General features: G+C 36.4%; 1 protein-coding gene across 1 annotated transcript in view; it reads right to left on the bottom strand.

The window, feature by feature from the left end:
• The window catches only part of WDFY3 (WD repeat and FYVE domain containing 3), a 176,119-nt gene that overhangs the window by 22,329 nt on the left and 133,455 nt on the right, over positions 1-20,335 (bottom strand). The window contains exons 47-53 of the mRNA XM_007447515.1: positions 19,938-20,023; positions 18,337-18,417; positions 10,208-10,262; positions 9,830-9,949; positions 7,869-7,986; positions 6,720-6,826; positions 5,036-5,189 (exon numbers count right to left, since the gene is read on the bottom strand). Coding sequence (XP_007447577.1) covers positions 5,036-5,189; positions 6,720-6,826; positions 7,869-7,986; positions 9,830-9,949; positions 10,208-10,262; positions 18,337-18,417; positions 19,938-20,023 — 721 coding nt within the window. The remainder of the gene's footprint in view (positions 1-5,035; positions 5,190-6,719; positions 6,827-7,868; positions 7,987-9,829; positions 9,950-10,207; positions 10,263-18,336; positions 18,418-19,937; positions 20,024-20,335) is intronic.

The raw sequence follows: 20,335 nt of genomic DNA, 5'->3' as shown, positions 1-20,335 counted from the left end.
ACTCATTTGTAAGACCATTAGCAATTTCTCAAAAACTGTTCATTTAGGCTTTTCCAGAATGCTTTAAGCTTGGTAAGTCAATAGCAGTTACCTAGTACTGAATTTCTTGTCTGGTCTGCCATTCACATGGAAGAGGTTATTGAAAGGATATCTAACTCCTCAGCCATTTTCAGTCTGAATGCTCTCTTGGCTTAAGAGAAAATAAAAGTACCACAGTCTCCTAGAAATATTTGCAATACATGTGTTCACTCATATTTCTGATTCTTAAATTCTTGAGAGAGCTCTGTAGAACCCACATGTATTTTGCTGTAAGGATTCTCATTAAAAAAATAAAATAAAATCTGAAACAATATAACTTTTGGCTGTTACACCATTTAACAGAAAAAAAATTTTGGGAAGACTATGTGGCTACAGGGGGGAGTTTTAATAATTTATAACAAAGTAATATGTATTCCACGTAAACTGTTATTTTAAGTCATAGCCAGATAATCTCTAAAATATTAAAGAAACGGTTTGCTATGAAATCTATTGACAACAAAACACATTAAATGGGACTGGCATCTGAGGAAATAGTTTTTTTTCTTCTTTTCGAAATAACATCAAAAAGTTAATTTTAGCTTACAGAGTTTTCCTAGGCACAAATCAGACGGTCACTGTAAAAAAATGACTCTATAAATAATGTTGACTCATTAGCTTAATGGCAGTTGGTTAGATAAAAAGCTGAATTATAAATTTTCATAGGGAAGTATAATTGTTCACATTTTAGAACACAAAAGGCAGTTTCCAAGTAAGGGCCAGTAAAAATATTTCCTTTAGAAATAATCTTGTTTTCATATTTGCAATTTGCTGGCTTCTTTACAATGTGATATAAGTGAGAGATACAAAAATCAGTTTATTGTTTAAAGGAATGTCTTGACTTAGTTGGAAAAATTACCATATAACTTAAGAAAAAAATAAAACAATCAAGTTATTACAGCCCCTCCCCTCTCTCTCAGGCCTTTACCCCACCTTCCTTGAAATGCCCTCTAGGCCTAATAAGAAGCAAGTAATAATTTTTTTGATTAAAAAAAGCAAGTAATAATCCCCAGGCTACCTGAGATATAATCTACTTTTCAAAATTTTGCTCATAATCCCTAAATACTGTGTGATATAAGTTTATTTTACCAGCACTATCTATAATTTAAAAATGTCATTTAAAGGGAACAGTCTGTAGAAAAGTCTTGGTCTGATTCTGCTACTCTGCAGTTCCCCTCCATGTATATCCAAGGGTACAAAGAAAAGAAGACCAGACAAAAAATCCTAATTGCTCCAGAGCCAGGGGAAAAAACCCAAGTGCTCTTTCTTTTATATCATTTACCATCTTTTCTGGGTGGAGAGACCAACAGTGTTTTGTTTGATTTTCTTTATATTGAGGTAAAATTCACATAACATAAAATCAACCTTTTTTTTTTTTTTTCCTGTATGCGGGCCTCTCACTGTTGTGGCCTCTCCCGTTGCGGAGCACAGGCTCCGGACGCGCAAGCTCAGCAGCCATGGCTCACGGGCCCAGCCGCTCCGTGGCATGTGGGATCTTCCCGGACCGGGGCACGAACCTGTGTCCCCTGCATCGGCAGGTGGACTCTCAACCACCGTGCCACCAGGGAAGCCCAAAATCAACCATTTTAAAGTGAACAATTCAGTGGCATTTTGTATGTTCACAATATTGTGCAACTACCACTTCTATCTAGACCTAAAACATTTTCATCACATCAAAAAGAAATCTTAGGGCTTCCCTGGTGGCGCAGTGGTTGAGAGTCCGCCTGCCGATGCAGGGGACAGGGGTTTGTGCCCCGGTCCGGGAAGATCCCACATGCTGAGGAGCGGCTAGGCACGTGAGCCATGGCCGCTGGGCCTGCGCGTCCGGAGCCTGTGCTCCGCAACGGGAGAGGCCACAACAGTGAGAGGCCTGCGTACCACAAAAAAAAAAAAAAAAGAAATCTTAAAAGAATCAAACAGTTGTTCCCCATTCCTCCCCACCCCTGCTCCCATTCCCTGGTAACCACCAATCTGTGTTCTGTCTCTCTAGATTTACCTATTCTTGACATTCCATGTAAGTGGAAATCATACATTATGTGACCTTTTGTGTCTGGCTTCTTTTACTTGGTGCAATGTTTTTGAGGTTCATCCATGTTGTAGCATTTATCATTATTTCATACCATTTTATGGCTGAATAATATTCCATTATCTGTATATTCCACAATTTTTTAATCCATTGATAGGTATGTGGGCTGTCTCTACCATCTGGCTATTGTGAATAATGCTGCAATGAATGTGCATGTATAGGTCTTTGTTTAATTCCCTGTTTTCAGTTCTTTTGGACAGTTCTAGGAGTGGAATTGATTGGTCATATGGCCAATACAATACCAAACTGCTTCCCACAGTGCCAAACCATTTTACATTCTGACAAGAAACATACAAAGGTTCTACTTTCTCCATATCCTCACTAGCCCTTGTCATCTTCTGTTTGTGTGCTTTTTTTTCATCATAGCCACCCTAGTGAATGTGAAGTGGTACCTCACTGTGGTTTTGACTTGCATTTCCTTAATGACTAATGATCTTTTCGTATGCTTATTGGCCATTTGTACAACTTCTTTGGAGAAATGGCTATTCAGGTCTTTTGCCCCTTTAACTGGGTTGCTTAACCTATTGCTGTTAAGTTGTAAGAGTTCTTTATATTCTGAATACCAGACCCTTATAAGATACATCATTTGCAAATATTTTCTCGCATTCTGTAGGTTTTCTTCATAATGACCTTGGATGCAGAAGATTTAAATTTTGATAAAGACCAATTTATCTTTTTTTGTTGCTTTTGCTTATGCTGTTGATCCAAATCCAAGATCATGAGGATTTACCATGTTTTCTTTTAAGAGTTTTATAGCTTTAGCTCTTACACGCAAATAGTGTTTTTTAATGTGTGTGATTTCAAGGAGGGAAGATGATCTGTTATGAAGGTGAGCATGACAAACATACATGACCTTTCTTTTATTTACTTATTTAAAAATAGATGATTTGGTTGGGTTTGTAAGTAGTCTGGCTAGAACATTTCTGTGACATAGATTATTATAACGGACTGTTTCTGGAATATTGGGGGTATCTCTTTCTTTCTGCACCTCTCCGTTATCTGTCTCTTTGAAAGTGGTGTCCCTAGGGAAGAAAGTAGCATTCTCCAAAGGTGAATTCTAAGTGAACATAATAAAACTCTAACGTGCATTCATATTCAAATGCTGTGCACACATTTGTTGTTTTTCCCTGTTCACCATCTACTCTATTTCTTTGAGGAACTGCCGCTCCCTTTGACTCTAAGTGTTAGAACTTGATGTCTTTAGCTGCTCAAGGGTGAGCTCCAGGCCCAGTCAGAGGTAATGAGAGTCAGTTTCAGGCCTTTTGCCGGGGCTATTGAGAGTCTTACTGCCTTTCCTATTGCACCTAGACCTACAATTTCACAAGGTTCAAGCTGCTGCTGAACAATTAAATAAATAAAAATTATATTACAAAGAAAAAACACTCAAATATATTGGATATGAATATTCCCTGAATTTTCCATTAATGAATTTTATGAGGTAGTACAGTAATGGTTTATATGTTGAACTCTTAAATACAGTATGATACAGGGCATGAAAAAAGTACGAAAACAGAACAATATCTGGCACTAATATTCTAAAGTGAAACAACGGAATTTTGATATGTCGTAAAAATAAATATTCAGAAACATAGATCAGCAAACTGTGTTCCAAGAAACTGTAGCCAAGGTCAAATCTACTTACTGAAACTGCTGGACAATACAAAGAGAGAAGAGTACTGAGAAAATTTCTCTCCTTTTTATGTGTTGATTTGGTTCTGTTTTTCTAGGAAATAGTACCCTAACAGGATGAAGAAAGGGATTTACCTAAAGTTATTCTGAAATTCTAAGTTCAAATTTTATTAGCATGTAAGCTGAGAATGCTTCAGGCAATACAAAAGATTTAAACAATACATGAAAAATATGGATATGCCACTCTTGGCTGTGAGTTTCAATCACATTAATTTTCAAACAAAATTTCACCTCACCTTTGTTTTCACTGAAATAAATAATGATATTCTAACCATTAGATGTAATTTGTTAATTCTTAATTTTTCCCAAAACTATAGGTTTGAAACAGCTTATTTGGGGGCATAAATCTATTTTCCTTTGTTATATTTACTCTCATACACCCAGTTGTAATTAGCAGCAGCTAAACTCACAAGGAAATAGAAACCAAGCAGGAACCTGCAAGGCCTTCCCAAGAACAATACTCCCTTGCCCCCCAACACGTCCCCTGCCTCTTGGTTGCAGAAAAGCTTTAGCCTCCTAGGCCTACCCCAAGTTCCAAAGAATAAATTTAATCAGAGAAGTAAGAAAATGCAGAAACAAAGGAAAACACTCAAGCAAGACAAAATAATATTAGTTTAGCCATAGAGCAAAGTCAAGGACCTTTAGTTCCTCCTCAAGGGCTACAGACAATATCCTGAGCCATGTCCTTGAGCTGTTTTGCAGATACTAAAACCCCCACCAGGTGGACAAAGTTAACTACATGCTGACCACCAGCACACAGACCCCAGACCAGTTGGAACCAGAAGGTTGATGACTGATATGCCGGAAACATCACCCTGTTACCCTCACTGTCAACCAATCGTAGACTTGTGCATAAGCTGAATGCATATCATGTGACCCTCTCCCTCACACTTTAAAAAAACCCTCCTCTGAAAGCCATCACTGGGGAGTTCAGGCCTTTTCAGCATGAGCTGCCCATTCTCCTTGCTTGGCCCTGCAATAAGTGCTGTCCTTTCCCTTCACCATGACCAACCCAGTGTCAGTAGATTGGCTTTGCTGCATGTTGGGTGAGTGGATCCAAGTTTGGTCTGGAAACAAAATCTTTTCTTGTCACTGTGTACTACAGACAATCGTCAGAAAACTGACTTATTTCTGTTGGTCTTTTCTTGGCTAACAATCCTAAGATAGTGCCATAGTGCTACATACCTAGATCAAAATTGTTGGAATTGAACAGGAATTCTGGTAAGTAAAAAAATTCTGGGATAAGTTCCTTTACATCTGCCATGTTGTGCTTTGATGCTGAATACCAGGCCTCGCGTACACTGTGAAACATCCGGTCAGCCAGGTCAAAATGGCCTCCCTGTGGGCAGAACGAGAAGGCACCTTTCTGTTAGAGAACCACTCCCACCTCACAGCTTCCAAGTTCAAGGGCTTGAAACCCAAGTAAATATGTTTGGTGACAATTCAATTTCCCATCATCCTACGTTAAATACACAAAATTTTAAATAATCAAAGAAAGAAAATTAATCTAATTCTTTTCGGGGTACTCCTTACCAAGGGTGCTCTTGCTCTGTATCAAAGTGAAATCCAAGTACAAAGACTTTAAAAAGTCATTTAAAAAAAAAGATCAGTTTTTAGAGAGGGCAAGACTATAAGGAAATCGAGGAGTTCCTCCATTGTTTGATAATGCTCTCCTAAAAAAAAGATTCTAATATAGCCATCTACAGTTGGAAATATTCAGTTTATATATGTATTTGACTAATTTTATAAATTAACATGACATTCAGGTTCTCACACCAATGAGAATTAAGTGGAGAACTCGGAAGGTGATCAAAAAGTTATAGATTGATAAAACAAATTTAAATAGAAAAGGGATTTCTTTTGCTTACACAGCCTCACAGCTAACACCACTCCCTTCCTCAATCCAACTCTCTATGCTGTGTTTGAGTGAATACAGTGTGTTTGTCTTTACAATGAAGTTAACTGTGTAAAAATGCTGAAGTCCATACAATGGCCACCAAGGCCTACCACCATCTGGCCCCTGCTACCTCTCTGACCTCATCCCCTATTGCTTTCCCCTGCAGTCACTCTGCTCCAGACATACTGGCTTCCTTGCTGTTCCTCAAGCATCTCAGGGATATGCCTGACTCAGGGCCCCTCACAGGCCGTTCTCTCTGCCTGGAACATACTTTCTCCAGATATCTGCACCAGTAACTCCCTCACCTCCTTCAAGTTTCTGTTCAGATATCACCTTTTCAAGGAGACCTACTCTGACCATCATGTCCTCCTCCACCTCCCATTCCTGTACTTCCCATTCCGTTTCCCTGACTTACATTTTTCTGATAGCACTTATCACATTCTAAAACATTTTACAATATACTTATTTTGTTTGTCTGTCTCCCTCAACTAAAATATATAAATTCCATAAGGCAGGACTTTTGTCTTTATTCACTGATATCTCTAAGCACCTAGACCAGTGCCTGGAATACAGTAAGTATTCAATAAATATTTGCTGAATAAATGAAAGAGAATGTGGAGAAAGGCAATTATAATACAGAAGATGGCAAATGAGCTAGACAGTATTACTCTTTTTTAAATGTTTGTTGAATTCAACCAGTTAAGGCTGAATTCCATACACCTGGCTGGAAAGCATATGTTACTTGCTTATTTGACTAAAGGATCCTGGCACTTGTTTAGTGTAAACAAATTCTAGTTTATTTATCAATTTTGGTCCAGTGAAATTCCACTTTCACTATGTTTTGACTACTTTTGTGACTAAAAACTTCACAGAGCTTCTTGTCAGGCAAGGTAACAACATTAAAGAAAAAAGCAACAATCTTAAATAAAAGGCTTGAATAAAATGCAAAAATTCTAAACTTAAGAGTTTTACCTGTAGCCTTAGGAATATCTGTGTGAAGGGCTCCATCCTTACTAGGTACGAAGCCACAATCATTGCAGATGAATAGTGGGTCCCATAGTGGTACGCTGGAGTTTCTCCTTGCCAAGAAAATTAAAGCATAATTGAAAATGAAAGAGTAATATGAAAAATAAAATTGGCATTCATCAATAGACTTGAAAATGCTAACGTATGTGATAACCGTGACACTAAGTGCAATTAGCACTGGCATTTGCAGCATGAAAACTTTATGATGACACTGCAACCTCTCACTTATATATTTGGCAGTTATCCAGTTTAGTATAATTCTGTGCCTTTCCCCCAAACTGAGCACATCTAGCAATTCATGTTTTGAGGCTAACTGTAACAGGTAATCCTTAATAGCAAATCATCTTTGACTAAAGCAAGATAATGAGCGACTTTTTATTAGGTTCTAGCTTTGCAACAGTATAAATTTCTCTAAATTGTTGTCTTCGAATATTATGCAATTTTTATTACATAGTCTCCTTGCAGGAAAAAGAAAGGATTCCACACAGGGAATATAGTTAGGCTTAGTTTTTTCTCTTTTGTTTGTTTTGCCTGTTTGAAGGGGATACATGATAAACATTAAACATAAAAAAACATAAGTAGGTAAACTGCAGTATTTTAGAAGGTAGTCAACTATAATTTTTTAATGCAAAAGCGCCTCAATAAAATTAAAAGAACCTATAATGGAAAACAATCTGAAAAAACTGAATGACTGAATCACTTTGCTGTACACCTGAAACACTGTAAATCAACTATACTTCAATTAAAAAAATTAAAAGAGTCAATAAAGGAAAGTTTAGTTTCTGGCCTAAACACAATTAGAGATAATGGCATATTATGATGGGAAATTTCTACCCTAGACAAAGCAGACATACTTTGCTTTCTGCCAGTACCTGTCAAGCTACCTAAAAAATGTCTTCTAAGCATGGCCATCAGTTGGCATGCAAAACCTCATTCTTCTACTCTGATAGTTGTGTATAAGTGTGCATATGCAACATATATAGATATAATGATATATAAGCAATCTGGGGAAAGATGGAAGGGCGTCAGACCACTAAATAATGGCTTACTTTTGAAACTTGGGTACAAAGTCCCATGACAAGAAAAGTTACTTACCATTAGGATCTTCCCAGTCTTTATATCGCTTCTTATACTGAGCTAATCGTTCATCTGTCTGTGCTCCCATTGGCTTAGCCAGGTTTCTAAATGTCTTGGGATTAGTAAGATCTACCTCCTAAAATACAAAATGAAACCCAATTCCAAATTACTATACATCCTCTATTCTCACCAATGTAGACACAGTGGCTATAGCAATGATGATCTGTAAATGTGCTAGTATCTATGGGGTCACACCAGCAGAACTGGACTCCAAGACAATGCCATGCACCTACTGGTTATCCATATTTTATGGACAGGCACATGGCAGTTTGTTAATTGGTTTGGCTTGAAGACAACTGTTTTGGAAATTAAGTGTTCACAGAGGAAGGCACTCAGGATCCAGGTTTGGAGATGAGGAATAAGAGGGAAAACCGTTCCCAGTCTTGGCAAGGGCACAGCAGGAGACTGTGGACACAAAAGCTCCAATTCATCTTTATCCTCTGTCACCCACATAACTGGAGGATCAAATCTCCTTTTTGTTCTCTTCCCCTCTCCCCCATTTCACTCCAACTTCACTTCTGAGCATTTTCTTCCTAGAGGTGAAAGGGAAGTGAAATAAACTAGAGCACTCAGTAATTTGTTCACCTCCAAAAGACAAAATCATACCAGATCAAGTGACTCCAAATGAGATGGATTCTTTCAGTCTACCAGAGATTATTTTAAAAGCTCATTTCTAGCTGACCTAATTCATGTATTTAAAAGGAAACCAATATTTACCTCCTGAGGGTTTTAAAAGTAGAAATTTGAAGTACACACCCATGGGATACGAAATTTGTGTCCTTTCTATAGGGCATCATGGCCCACCAATTTTGCCAACTTATATTTTAAAAGTCTTGAACAGGAGAAACTGATCCACATTACCAATATAAGTCAAGTTAGTATTTGTCCTCTGAAAATCTACATGTAAAATACCTCATTTATACTTTTTTTGGTTATTTCAACAAAGATTAAAGTATTTACTAAGAACCGGGCATTGCTCTAGAGCAGCAGTCCCCAATCTTTTTGGCACCAGGGACTGTTTTCATGGAAGACAATTTTTCCAAGGCCCGGGGCGGGAGGATGGTTTTGGGATGATTCAAGCGCATTACATTTATTGTGCACTTTACTTCTATTATTATTACATCAGCTCCACCTCAGATCATCAGGCATCAGATCCTGGGGGCTGGGGACCCCTGCTCTAGAGGTTGGAACTTAAGAGCTATGTAAGATAGTCTTTGTTTTTAAGGACCTCACAGTTGAGTACGGTCAGACAAAAATCATGACTACAACATGCTGTAAAAGAAAGCAGCATGATACAGCTACAAGGTAGTGTGGAACAGAGGAAGAAGGAAGAGGACAGAAGGCTCCCCGGAGGTATACTGGAGCGTGTCCTGCAGGATGAAATACAGCTAGCCAGAGGAACCTGTCAGCGGGGAGAGAAGATGGGCACGGGCATGGGGAGAATTGCAGGCAGGGAGAGCAGCACAGGCAGAGCTGCTGAGAGAGAATGGGGTAGCCCAGGACAGCGGTCCTCGAAGCACAGGAGGGATATCTATGTATCAGCTACTTTGTGAAGGGTGCTATACCGAGGTTTTAAAATTCTCTCCAAATTGTGATGATGATTTATGCAATAATTTAAAACTGAGGAATGACTCAATTAGATTTGTTCCTGCTGGCTGCAGTGTAGAGGACAGTGACATCCTCCAGTGGATACAAATTTATTAGCACTTTAGGAAATTCAATAGATATCATGAATCCAAGAGGTTCATCAAGTATCCAAACTTTGTACAAGTCTAAGCTAAAGCTCTTCTCATCTTCTTGGGATTAAGTGCCTGTTGAGAACTTAAATTATAAAGCATATAAATCATTTCAGCCACTGCATTATCTTTTAATTACTTTCGAGAATGTGTTCCACTTTCACAAAATGATTTGAAATTTACCTCTGAGTCATAATCTGCAAGGATCCAGGGGAAGACAGGATACTGCATGAGGTCATTATATGATCTGCCGGCCAAAGTGTTCAAGTGCATCAAATACTGAAAGTTGCTGATTTCACCTCTCTTGGGAAAGATAAACAGATTCATTTTAAAGCAATCAAATATTTCTGCTACATTCAATTTTAAAAATTTATATGCAAAATGAGGTAAAGGACAATTTCTTGCAGATTTCAGAATAAAGCATTTTTTTCCTCTAAAAACAAAAACAAAACATTTTTTCTATGGCATATATTTTATAAATTATTAAAGTACTTTTAACTGTATGACTTATACTTTCTAGCTACAAATTACGAAGGAAGCTTACATTTTCATTGAACTTACCTCCCATCTCTGAGTCACAGACTTCTCTCCAACCAGAGTGCTAAGCAACCCAGATCTAAAAATGATAAATAATAAATTATAGGCAAAATAACTTTAAAATATGTGTAATTACAAAGCTGAAAATTTTAAGTCAATGGTCCACGAATTTTTCAAACTATGGAGGACAACCTATTAGTGGGTCATGAAATCAGTTTAGGGGGTTGTGAACAGCATTTTGAATTATGAAATAACAGAATCAAATTGAAGAAAATAGAAAACATTGGAAGGCACTACATACAGGAAGGAAAAATCTTTTCTGTGAATTTTATTGTACTATTTGTAACTAAGTTTATGTGAGTTGGGATGCAATGTAGTATTTTTTTTTTTTTTTTTTTTTTTTTTTTTTTTTTTTTTTTTTTTTTTTTTTTTTTTTTTTTTTTTTGCGTTACGCGGGCCTCTCACTGTTGTGGCCCCTCCCATCGCAGAGCCCAGGCTCTGGACGTGCAGGCCCAGCGGCCACGGCCCACGGGGGCCCAGCTGCTCCGCGGCACGTGGGATCCTCCCGGACCGGGGCATGAACCCATGTCCCCTGCATCGGCAGGCGGACACTCAACCACTGCGCCACCAGGGAAGCCCACTACATGTAGTATTTTTTACCGTGGGTTATAGAAAATGAGTTTGAAAAACATTGATCTAGTTCAACTTTCTAACCTTTACAATAATTTCTATATAAACTGATCTAAAGACATTAAATTGGAATAACTGATAAGAGTATACAATATTTTGTACATAGTAGGTGCACAGTACATTTTCTAAAAGAGGTGTTGAAAAAGTGAATGAAAATATAAATATTTTATGACAGGAAAGTCACTGCTGTTCAGAAAATTATAGAAGAGTTTCTGTAGCAGATTTTCTAGAATGCTATAAAACCTTAAGGTTATAATATTTATAATTATTAATCTGAAGGTTGTGAGTTGATCACTGAACCAGTAGGAAAGCACTTAACTATATATTTTATTGTCTGAAAGGAAATAAAGAGATTTGTAAATCTTAGTTCATAAACATATCTAGGTCAAAGGTACAGATACCACTTTTCACTTCCAGATAAATTCTTCCCTTCAGGCAAATTGAATGTATAGGGTACTCTCCCTGGAAAAAGAGCTATGATCATTCCTCAACACTGTAGGAAAGGGAACAATTGAAAAGAAGATTAAAGTTGGGAATGAATTTCTGCTTCTTGCCTTTGAGTTTTCAATAGTTCTTCAAGAACTGCCAACTCAGCACAGACAGTAGTAAGAACAATGAAATAGCAAGCTGAAGATTATCTTGGCAAGCAAAAGTACTAGCAATTTGCTTACAACTAGAAAAAAGGCTTAGTATGCTTTAAGGGAGCCTTGCACTTCCTATATTTATCTTAACAGCAACACAAATGATTAGGAATAGAACATGTTTCTGAGGTTAACAAAAGCATATAAGCAGCATTTGTAAATCTCAGCTAAAGAAAAATAAAAGCAGCAAGTTAAAGAGAAATACACAAATTAATATATTTAGACACATACAGATTGAAATAAAATTTTATCTACAAATTACAGAATCCCCAGAAGTTTTAAGTTATCTTCTTGCATGTTGTAATAATTAATTTGTAGCCCCAAAGCACTGCTTCCTTTTCTTTTGAATTTTATTTATTTTTTTATACAGCAGGTTCTTATTAGTTATCTATTTTATACATATTAGAGTATATATGTCCATCCCAATCTCCCAATTCATCCCACCCCACCCCGGCTCTGCCCTCTTGGTGTCCATACATTTGTTCTCTACATCTGTGTCTCTATTTTTGCTTTGCAAACTGGTTCATCTGTACCATTTTTCTAGATTCTACATATATACGTTAATATACAATATTTGTTTTTCGCTTTCTTACTTCACTCTGCATGACAGTCTCTAGGTCCATCCACGTCTCTACAAATGACCCAATTTCATTTCTTTTTATGGCTGAGTAATATTCCATTGTATATATGTACCACATTTCTTTATCCATTCGTCTGTCGATGGGCATTTAGTTTGCTTCCATGTCTTGGCTATTGAAAATAGTGTGGCAATGAACACTGGGTGCATGTGTCTTTCTGAATTAAGGTTTTCTCTAGGTATATGCCCAGTAGTGGGATTGCTGGGTCATATGGTAGTTCTATTTTCAGGAACCTCCACAGTGGCTGTATCAATTTACATTCCCACCAACAGTGCAAGAGGGTTCCCTTTTCTCCACACCCTCTGCAGCTTTTCTTGTTTGTAGATTTTCTGATGATGCCCATTCTAACTGGTGTGAGGTGATACCTCACTGTAGTTTTCATTTGCATTTCTCTAATAATTAGTGATGTTGAGCAGCTTTTCATTTGTCTGTTAGCCATCTGTATGTCTTCTTTGGAGAAATGTCTATTTATGTCTTCTGCCCAATTTTTTGATTGGGTTGTTTGTTTTTTTAATATTGAGCTGCATGAGTGGCTTATATATTTTGGAGATTAATCCTTTGTCTGCTGATTCGTTTGCAAATATTTTCTCCCATCCATTCTAAGCATTGTCTTTTCATCTTGTTTACAGTTTCCGTTGCTGTACAAAAGCTTTTAAGTTTCACTAGGTCCCATTTGTTTATTTTTATTTCCATTACTCTAGGAGGTGGGTCAAAAAAGATCTTGCTGTGATTTATATCAAAGAGTGTTGTTATTCCTATGCTTTCCTCTATGAGTTTAATAGTGTCTGGTCTTACATTTAGGTCTTTAATCCACTTTGAGTTTATTTTTGTGTATGGTGCTAGGGAGTGTTCTAATTTCATTCTTTTACATGTAGTCCAGTTTCCCCAGCACCACTTATTGAAGAGGCTTTTCTCCATTATATATTCTTGCCTCTTTTATAAAAGATAAGGTGACTGTATGTGCATGGTTTTATCTCTGGGCTTTCTATCCTGTTCCATTGATCTATATTTCTGTTTTTGTGCCAGTACCATACTGTCTTGATTACTGTGGCTTTGTAGTATCCTCTGAGGTCAGGGAGCCTGACTGTAGTCCAGTTTCCCCAGCACCACTTATTGAAGAGGCTGTCTTTTCTCCATTATATATTCTTGCCTCTTTTATCAAAGATAAGGTGACTGTATGTGCATGGTTTTATCCCTGGGCTTTCTATCCTGTTCCATTGATCTGTATTTCTGTTTTTGTGCCAGTACCATACTGTCTTGATTACTGTGGCTTTGTAGTATCCTCTGAGGTCAGGGAGCCTGGTTCCTCCAGCTCCGTTTTGCTTTCTCAAGATTGCTTTGGCTATTCAGGGTCTTTGTGTTTCCATACAAATTGTGAATTTTTTTGTTCTAGTTCTGTGAAAAATGGCATTGGTAGCTTGATAGGGATTGCATTGAATCTGCAGATTGCTTTGGGTAGTAGAGTTATTTTCACAATGTTGATTCTTCCAATCCAAGAACATGGTATATCTCTACATCTGTTGGTGTCATCTTTGATTTCTTTCATCAGTGTCTTACAGTTTTCTGAGTACAGGTCTTTTACCTCCTTAGGTAGGTTTATTCCTAGGTATTTTATTCTTTTAGTTGCAGTGGTGAATGGGACTGTTTCTTTAATTTCCCTTTCTGATCTTTTGTTGTTAAGTGTATAGGAATGCAAGAGATTTCTGTGCATTAATTTTGTATCCTGCAACTTTTACCAAATTCATTGATTAGCTCTAGTAATTTTCTGGTGGTATCTTTAGGATTCTCTATGTATGTATGTATTCTCATGTCATCTGTAAACAGTGACAGTTTTACTTCTTCTTTTCCAATTTGTATTCCTTTAATTTCTTATTCTTCTCTGATTGCCATGGCTAGGACTTCCAAAATGATGTTGAATAACAGTGGCGAGAGTGGATTTCCTTGTCTTATGCCTGATCTTAGAGGAAATGCTTTCAGTTTTTCACCATTGAGAATGATGTTTGCTGTGGGTTTGTCATATATGGCCTATATTATGTTGAGGTAGGTTCCCTCTATGCCCACTTTCTGGAGAGTTTTTATCATAAATGAGTGTTGAATTTTGTCAAAAGCTTTTTCTATGTCTATTGAGATGATTATATGGTTTTTATTCTTCAATTTGTTAATACAGTGTATCACATTGATTTGCATATATTGAAGAATTCTCGCATCCCTGGGATAAATCCCACTTGATCATGGTGTATGATCCTTTTAATGTGCTGATGGATTCTGTTTGCTAGAATTCTGTTAAGGATTTTTGCATCTATTCATCAGGGATATTGGTCTATAATTTTTTTTTTTTTGTAGTATCTTTGTCTGGTTTTGGTATCAGGGTGATGGTGGCCTTGTAGAATGAGTTTGGGAGTGTTCGTTCCTCTGCAATATTTTTGAAGAGTTTAAGAAGGATGGGTGTTAGCTCTTCTCTAAATATTTGACAGAATTCACCTGTGAAGCCACCTGGTCCTGGACTTTTGTTTGCTGGAAGATTTTAAATCACAGTTTCAATTTCATTACTTGTGATTGGTCTGTTCATATTTTCTATTTCTTCCTGGTTCAGTCTTGGAAGGTTATACCTTTCTAAGAATTTGTCCATTTCTTCCAGGTTGTCCATTTTATTGACATAGAGCTGCTTGCAGTAGTCTCTTATGATGCTTTGTATTTCTGCGGTGTCCATTGTAACTTTTCGTTTTTCATTTCTAAGCTTATTGATTTGAGTCCTCTCCCTCTTTTTCCTGATGAGTCTGGCTAAAGGTTTATCAATTTTGTTTATCTTCTCAAAGAACCTGCTTTTAGTTTTATTGATCTTTGCTACTGTTTTCTTTGTTTCTATTTATTTCTGTTCTGATCTTTATGATTTCTTTCCTTCTCTTAACTTTGGGTTTCATTTATTCTTCTTTCTCTAGTTGGTTTAGGTGTAAGGTTAGATTGTTTATTTGAGATATTTCTTGTTTCTTGAGGTAGGACTGTATTGCTATAAACTTCTGTCTTAGAACTGCTTGTGCTGCATCCCATAGGTTTCGGATCATCATGTTTTTGTTGTCAGTGGACTCCAGGTATTTTTTGATTTCCTCTTTGATTTCTTCAGTGATCTCTTGGTTATTTAGTAATGTATTGTTTAGCCTCCATGTGTCTGTGTTATGTTTTTTCCCTGTAATTTATTTCTAATCTCATAGCATTGTGGTCGGAAAAAATGCTTGATATGATTTCAATTTTCTTAAATTTACCAAGGCTTGATTTGTGACCCAAGATGTGATCTATCCTGGAGAATGTTCCATGTGCACTTGAGAAGAAAGTGTAATCTGCTGTTTTTGGATGGAATGTCCTAAAAATATCAATTAAATCCATCTGGTCTCTTGTGTCTTTTAAAGCTTGTGTTTCCTTATTAATCTTCTGTCTGGATGAGCTGTCCATTGGTGTAGGTGAGGTGTTAAAGTCCCCCACTATTATTGTGTTACTGTCAATTTCCTCTTTTATAGCTTTTAGCATTTGCCTTATGTATTGAGGTACTCCTATGTTGGGTGCATATATATTTATAATTGTTCCATCTTCTTCGTGGATTTATCCCTTGATCATTATGTAGTATCCTTCCTTGTCTCTTGTAACATTATTTTAAAGTGTATTTTATCTGATATGAGTATTGCTACTCTAGCTTTCTTTTGATTTCCATTTGCATGGAATATCTTTTTCCATTCCCTCACTTTCAGTCTGTGTGTGTCCCTAGGTCTGAAGTGGGTCTCTTATAGACAGCATATATATGGGTCTTGCTTTTGTAACCATTCAGCGAGCCTGTGTCTTTTGGTTGGAGCATTTAATCCATTCACATTTAAGGTTATTATCGATATGCATGTTCCTATTATCATTTTCTTAATTGTTTTGGGTTTGTTTGTAGGTCCTTTTCTTCTCTTGTGCTTCCCACTTAGAGAAGTCCCTTTAGCATTTGTTGTAGAACTGGTTTGGTGGTGCTGAATTCCCTTAGCTCTTGCTTGTCTGTAAAGCTTTTGATTTCTCCGTCGAATCAGAATGAGATCCTTGCTGGGTAGAGTAATCTTGGTTGTAGGTTCTTCCCTTTCATCACTTTAAATATATCTTGCCACTCCCTTGTGGCTTGTAGAGTTTCTGCTGAGAAATCAGCTGTTAACCTTATGGGAGTTCCCTTGTATGTTGTTTGTCATTTTTCCCTTGTTGCTTTTAATAATTTTTCTTTGTATTTAATTTTTGTCAATTTGATTACTATGTGTCTTGGTGTTTCTCCTTGGGTTTATCCTGCCTGGGACTCTCTGTGCTTCCTAGATTTGGGTGGCTATTTTCTTGCCCAAGTTCGGGAAGTTTTGGGCTATAACCTCTTCAAATATTTTCTTGGTTCCTTTCTCTCTCTCTTCTCCTTCTGGGACACATATAATGCAAATGTTGATGCATTTAATGTTGTCCCAGAGGTCTCTTAGGCTGTCTTTATTTCTTTTCATTCTTTTCCCTTTATTCTGTTCTGTGGCAGTGAATTCCACCATTCTGCCTTCCAGGTCACTTACCCATTCTTCTGCCTCAGTTATTCTGCTATTGATTCCTTCTAGTGTATTTTTCATTTCAGTTATTGTATTGTTCATCTCTGTTTGTCTGTTCTTTAATTCTTTTAGGTGTTTGTTCTTAATTCTTCTAGGTCTTTGTTAAACATTTCTTGCATCTTCTTGATCTTTGCTGCCATTCTTTTTCCGAGGTCCTGGATCATCTTCACTATCATTATTCTGAATTCTTTTTCTGGAAGGTTGCCTAGGTCCACTTCATTTAGTTGTTTTTCTGGGGTTTTATCTTGTTCCTTCATGTGGCACATAGTCCTTTGCCTTTTCATTTTGTCTATCTTTCTGTGAAGGTGGTTTTCTTTGCACAGGCTGCAGGATTGTAGTTCTTCTTGCTTCTGCTGTCTACTGCTTCTTTTCTAATGGATTATAAAGGGCTACCAGTTCCTGAGTACCTGAAAATGAAGCTAGGTATACAGATTCTTGAAATGGCCTTAGACTTCCTAAGATTAAAAGCAGCTGAAAAGAGCACAAAGGAATCACTGATAGGTTTGAACACACAAAAACAGAAGTTTATATTTAAATGTAAGAAAAATAAATTAAGAGAAAACTTGGCAATTTATAACAAATATGACAAGCAAAGGGATAATATGCTATTACCAAAAAATCTCATACACATTGATAAGAACTCAGAGGAAATGTTAACTAGACTTACTGAGGTGGTCATTTCACAATATATACAAAATTGAATTATTATATTGTTCACCTAAAACTAATGTAATGTCAATTATATCTGGAAAAAAAAAAAACTACAAAAAAAAACCAAACCACCACCACCACCAATAAAGAACTCAGTGGAAAAAAATGGGCAAAAGTTACAGATAACTCATAAATGATAATTTTAAATGGCTAACAAATATATACAGAGCTCAAGATTTCTAATATGAAAAGAAATGCACATTTAAAAACAAAGCATCTTTATACATTGGTAAAAATGAAAAAGTAAATATAAAAAGCGGTATCTATTGAGATAAGCAAACTTATCCACTATCGGTGGAATACAGATGTGTATAATTTTTATAGAAATCTAGTTGGTTTTGCATATTAAGAGCCTTAAAATTTATACCATTTTACTACGGGAATTTTATCCTAAAAAAATAATGAGGTATCACATTTGCATTATTATAACAGGGAAACCTGATAAAGATGAAATATCCAAAAACAAGAGAATGCGTTATACATATGATGAAGGGATAGTAAATAAAGGCAAAGTTTCTAAAGAATTTTTAAAAGCAGGAGGCAATATTTACATATAAGACTGAATAGAAGATGCAGAATAAAAATCTGTGTTTTTAGTATGGACTCAATTGTGCACATAGGAATATATGCATGCTTAAAAGATTAAAGGGAATTGATCAAAATGTGATCAATTTGACACTGATCTGACATGAGCGATCATGCATACATTTTCTTTTTTTTTTTTCCCTAGTTTTCAGTAGTTAAAAATTTTTTTGCAAACCCCTGGGGGTTGGGGTGGGGTGGCAGAACACTCATTAAAAATATTAAATAATACTGTCCAGACAGAAATGATCCAACTGCAGTATTAAACTATAATGTGCAAGAAGCAAGCAACCTACCCCTGCTCCACGCTTGTGTTTGGTCGTTGCCCAGACACAGACTCTGAACTGTCAGTTAGAGATGGCACTACAGCCAAAAACCTGGAAAATTTAAAAACAGTATAAAATTGGAAATGACGTTTCAGTCAGGATCTAATGGGAACTTACAAAAGCATGATTCATTTAGATCTTAATTGCTGCATTTACCCCTCCACTACTCAGTAAATGGCAGGCAAAGGGAATATACAATAATTAGAACATTCTTTAACAAAAAAGGGTAGAATGATGGCTTCCAAAGCCAAATATAAAGATCCATAGCAAAATCTGTCATTTTGGATTTTTACACATGCTGCCACATTACTTGAAGAAAAGCCCTGACACACTGAATCACAGGAATTAAGTCAACTTAATGATGTCCTAAAGAGTGATTAAAAGCTAAATAGTCACATGACAGTCAGTAGTGCTAACAGCTAAACAAATGATAGGACAGAGACATCTCTAACAAATGAAAATATATACAGGATAAGAACCTTTATGTGACACTACTATAATTATTTTCAGAGTTGCTCATAATGTCAACATACATTTTTTAAGAGCAAAAAAGAATTGTGGGAAAATTCTTGGAATGAATGTGGACCTTGAACTTGGCATATACACAGACACTTCTCAGATAAAGATAATCTCATCTCCTTGCCACAGGTTCTAGTTGGGAAGAGCAGATAATTTACTAACACTGAAAGCAATATCACCTTTAGAAATTCATAAGATAGGTAACTAAAATTTCAGTCATTTACTTAGCTCTTCCCAATCAACATCCACAGGCACTTTATTTGAAGAAACTCCCTCATTTCCCTCGTGCTCACAGGTAGTATTACTGTACTGCAATGATAAGCAATGTTGCTTGGCATTAGTCATTCCTCACTTGAAATACAAAACTTCCCTAATAGAGGGATTGCCAGGATCTACACCACTCTTCAAAGAATAAGAGGGCTCTCCTATTATATTATGATAAGTTCATAAAAGCCTTACTATTCACATGCCAACAGAAGTATTTTGAAGCACATGGAAATATACTATTTTTCTTTCATAAGATAAAATTTAAACACAGTTTACCAAAAATGAAATATGGTTAGATTACATCAACTGCTTTACTTGGCTATGCTACTTTTTCAGGGATGAAGGTATCCAACTTCTCTTCCAAAGTCAGCAAAGTCTCATATGGATACAAATTCTAAGGAAACTCAGGCTCTGCATTCAATAGCAAGGTATGACACTGTCTTCTTTTTGGGAAATATGAAAGAAGCCTATTTTGAATCTGAAGTATTTATTTTTTTAAGCTCCAGTTTCATCATCCTTTTACACTGAGAGACATGGGACTTTATCACTAAGGTGGCTTTTGATGATATCTACTACAAGTTACCAGAAAGAAAAATGTGATTTCAAAATAGAATAGCATCAGAAGAATCACATTTCAAGAGGCTGGCAAAAATGAAACAAACATTTTCTTCAAAGAAGTTAATTCATGGATTTAACAGATTTTTAAAAAACTAGCTGAACTGGCAATGCTTTACCTCCCATTTCTTCCCATGACAGCATTATGAAGTATTCCTAATAAACAATACCTTTGATAGACTTTGTTTCTAATTCCTTTTTGAAAAGCAAGGAGGTAATTGCGTCCATCTCCAGAGAAAACTTCCACAGCAATAGGCTGAAATGATCAGAGAGAAAAACATTAAGAAAAAACACAAATAGGGTTATATATTAACTTTTCCACTATGAATTTCTATAATGCTGAAGAAATTAACTTGTTGACTGAAGAACATTTTTAGAGTCATGAATTCCCAGCAGATTAAATTACACAATAAACAGCGCCAGTTTATTCTGCTCAATTTGTTTCTAAAATCTTTAACAGAATAATGGTAAAATAATTATAAAATTATAATTTTGTAAATTTATAGTGAGAATGCAATTTTTATATAAAAAGAAAATTATAATATAAATTTGGATAGCTATAGGGAAA

This window comes from Lipotes vexillifer, unplaced genomic scaffold (assembly GCF_000442215.2).
Source record: "Lipotes vexillifer unplaced genomic scaffold, Lipotes_vexillifer_v1.1 scaffold747, whole genome shotgun sequence".
Taxonomy (NCBI): domain Eukaryota; kingdom Metazoa; phylum Chordata; class Mammalia; order Artiodactyla; family Lipotidae; genus Lipotes; species Lipotes vexillifer.
This window is presented reverse-complemented; position numbering and strand designations above follow the sequence as displayed.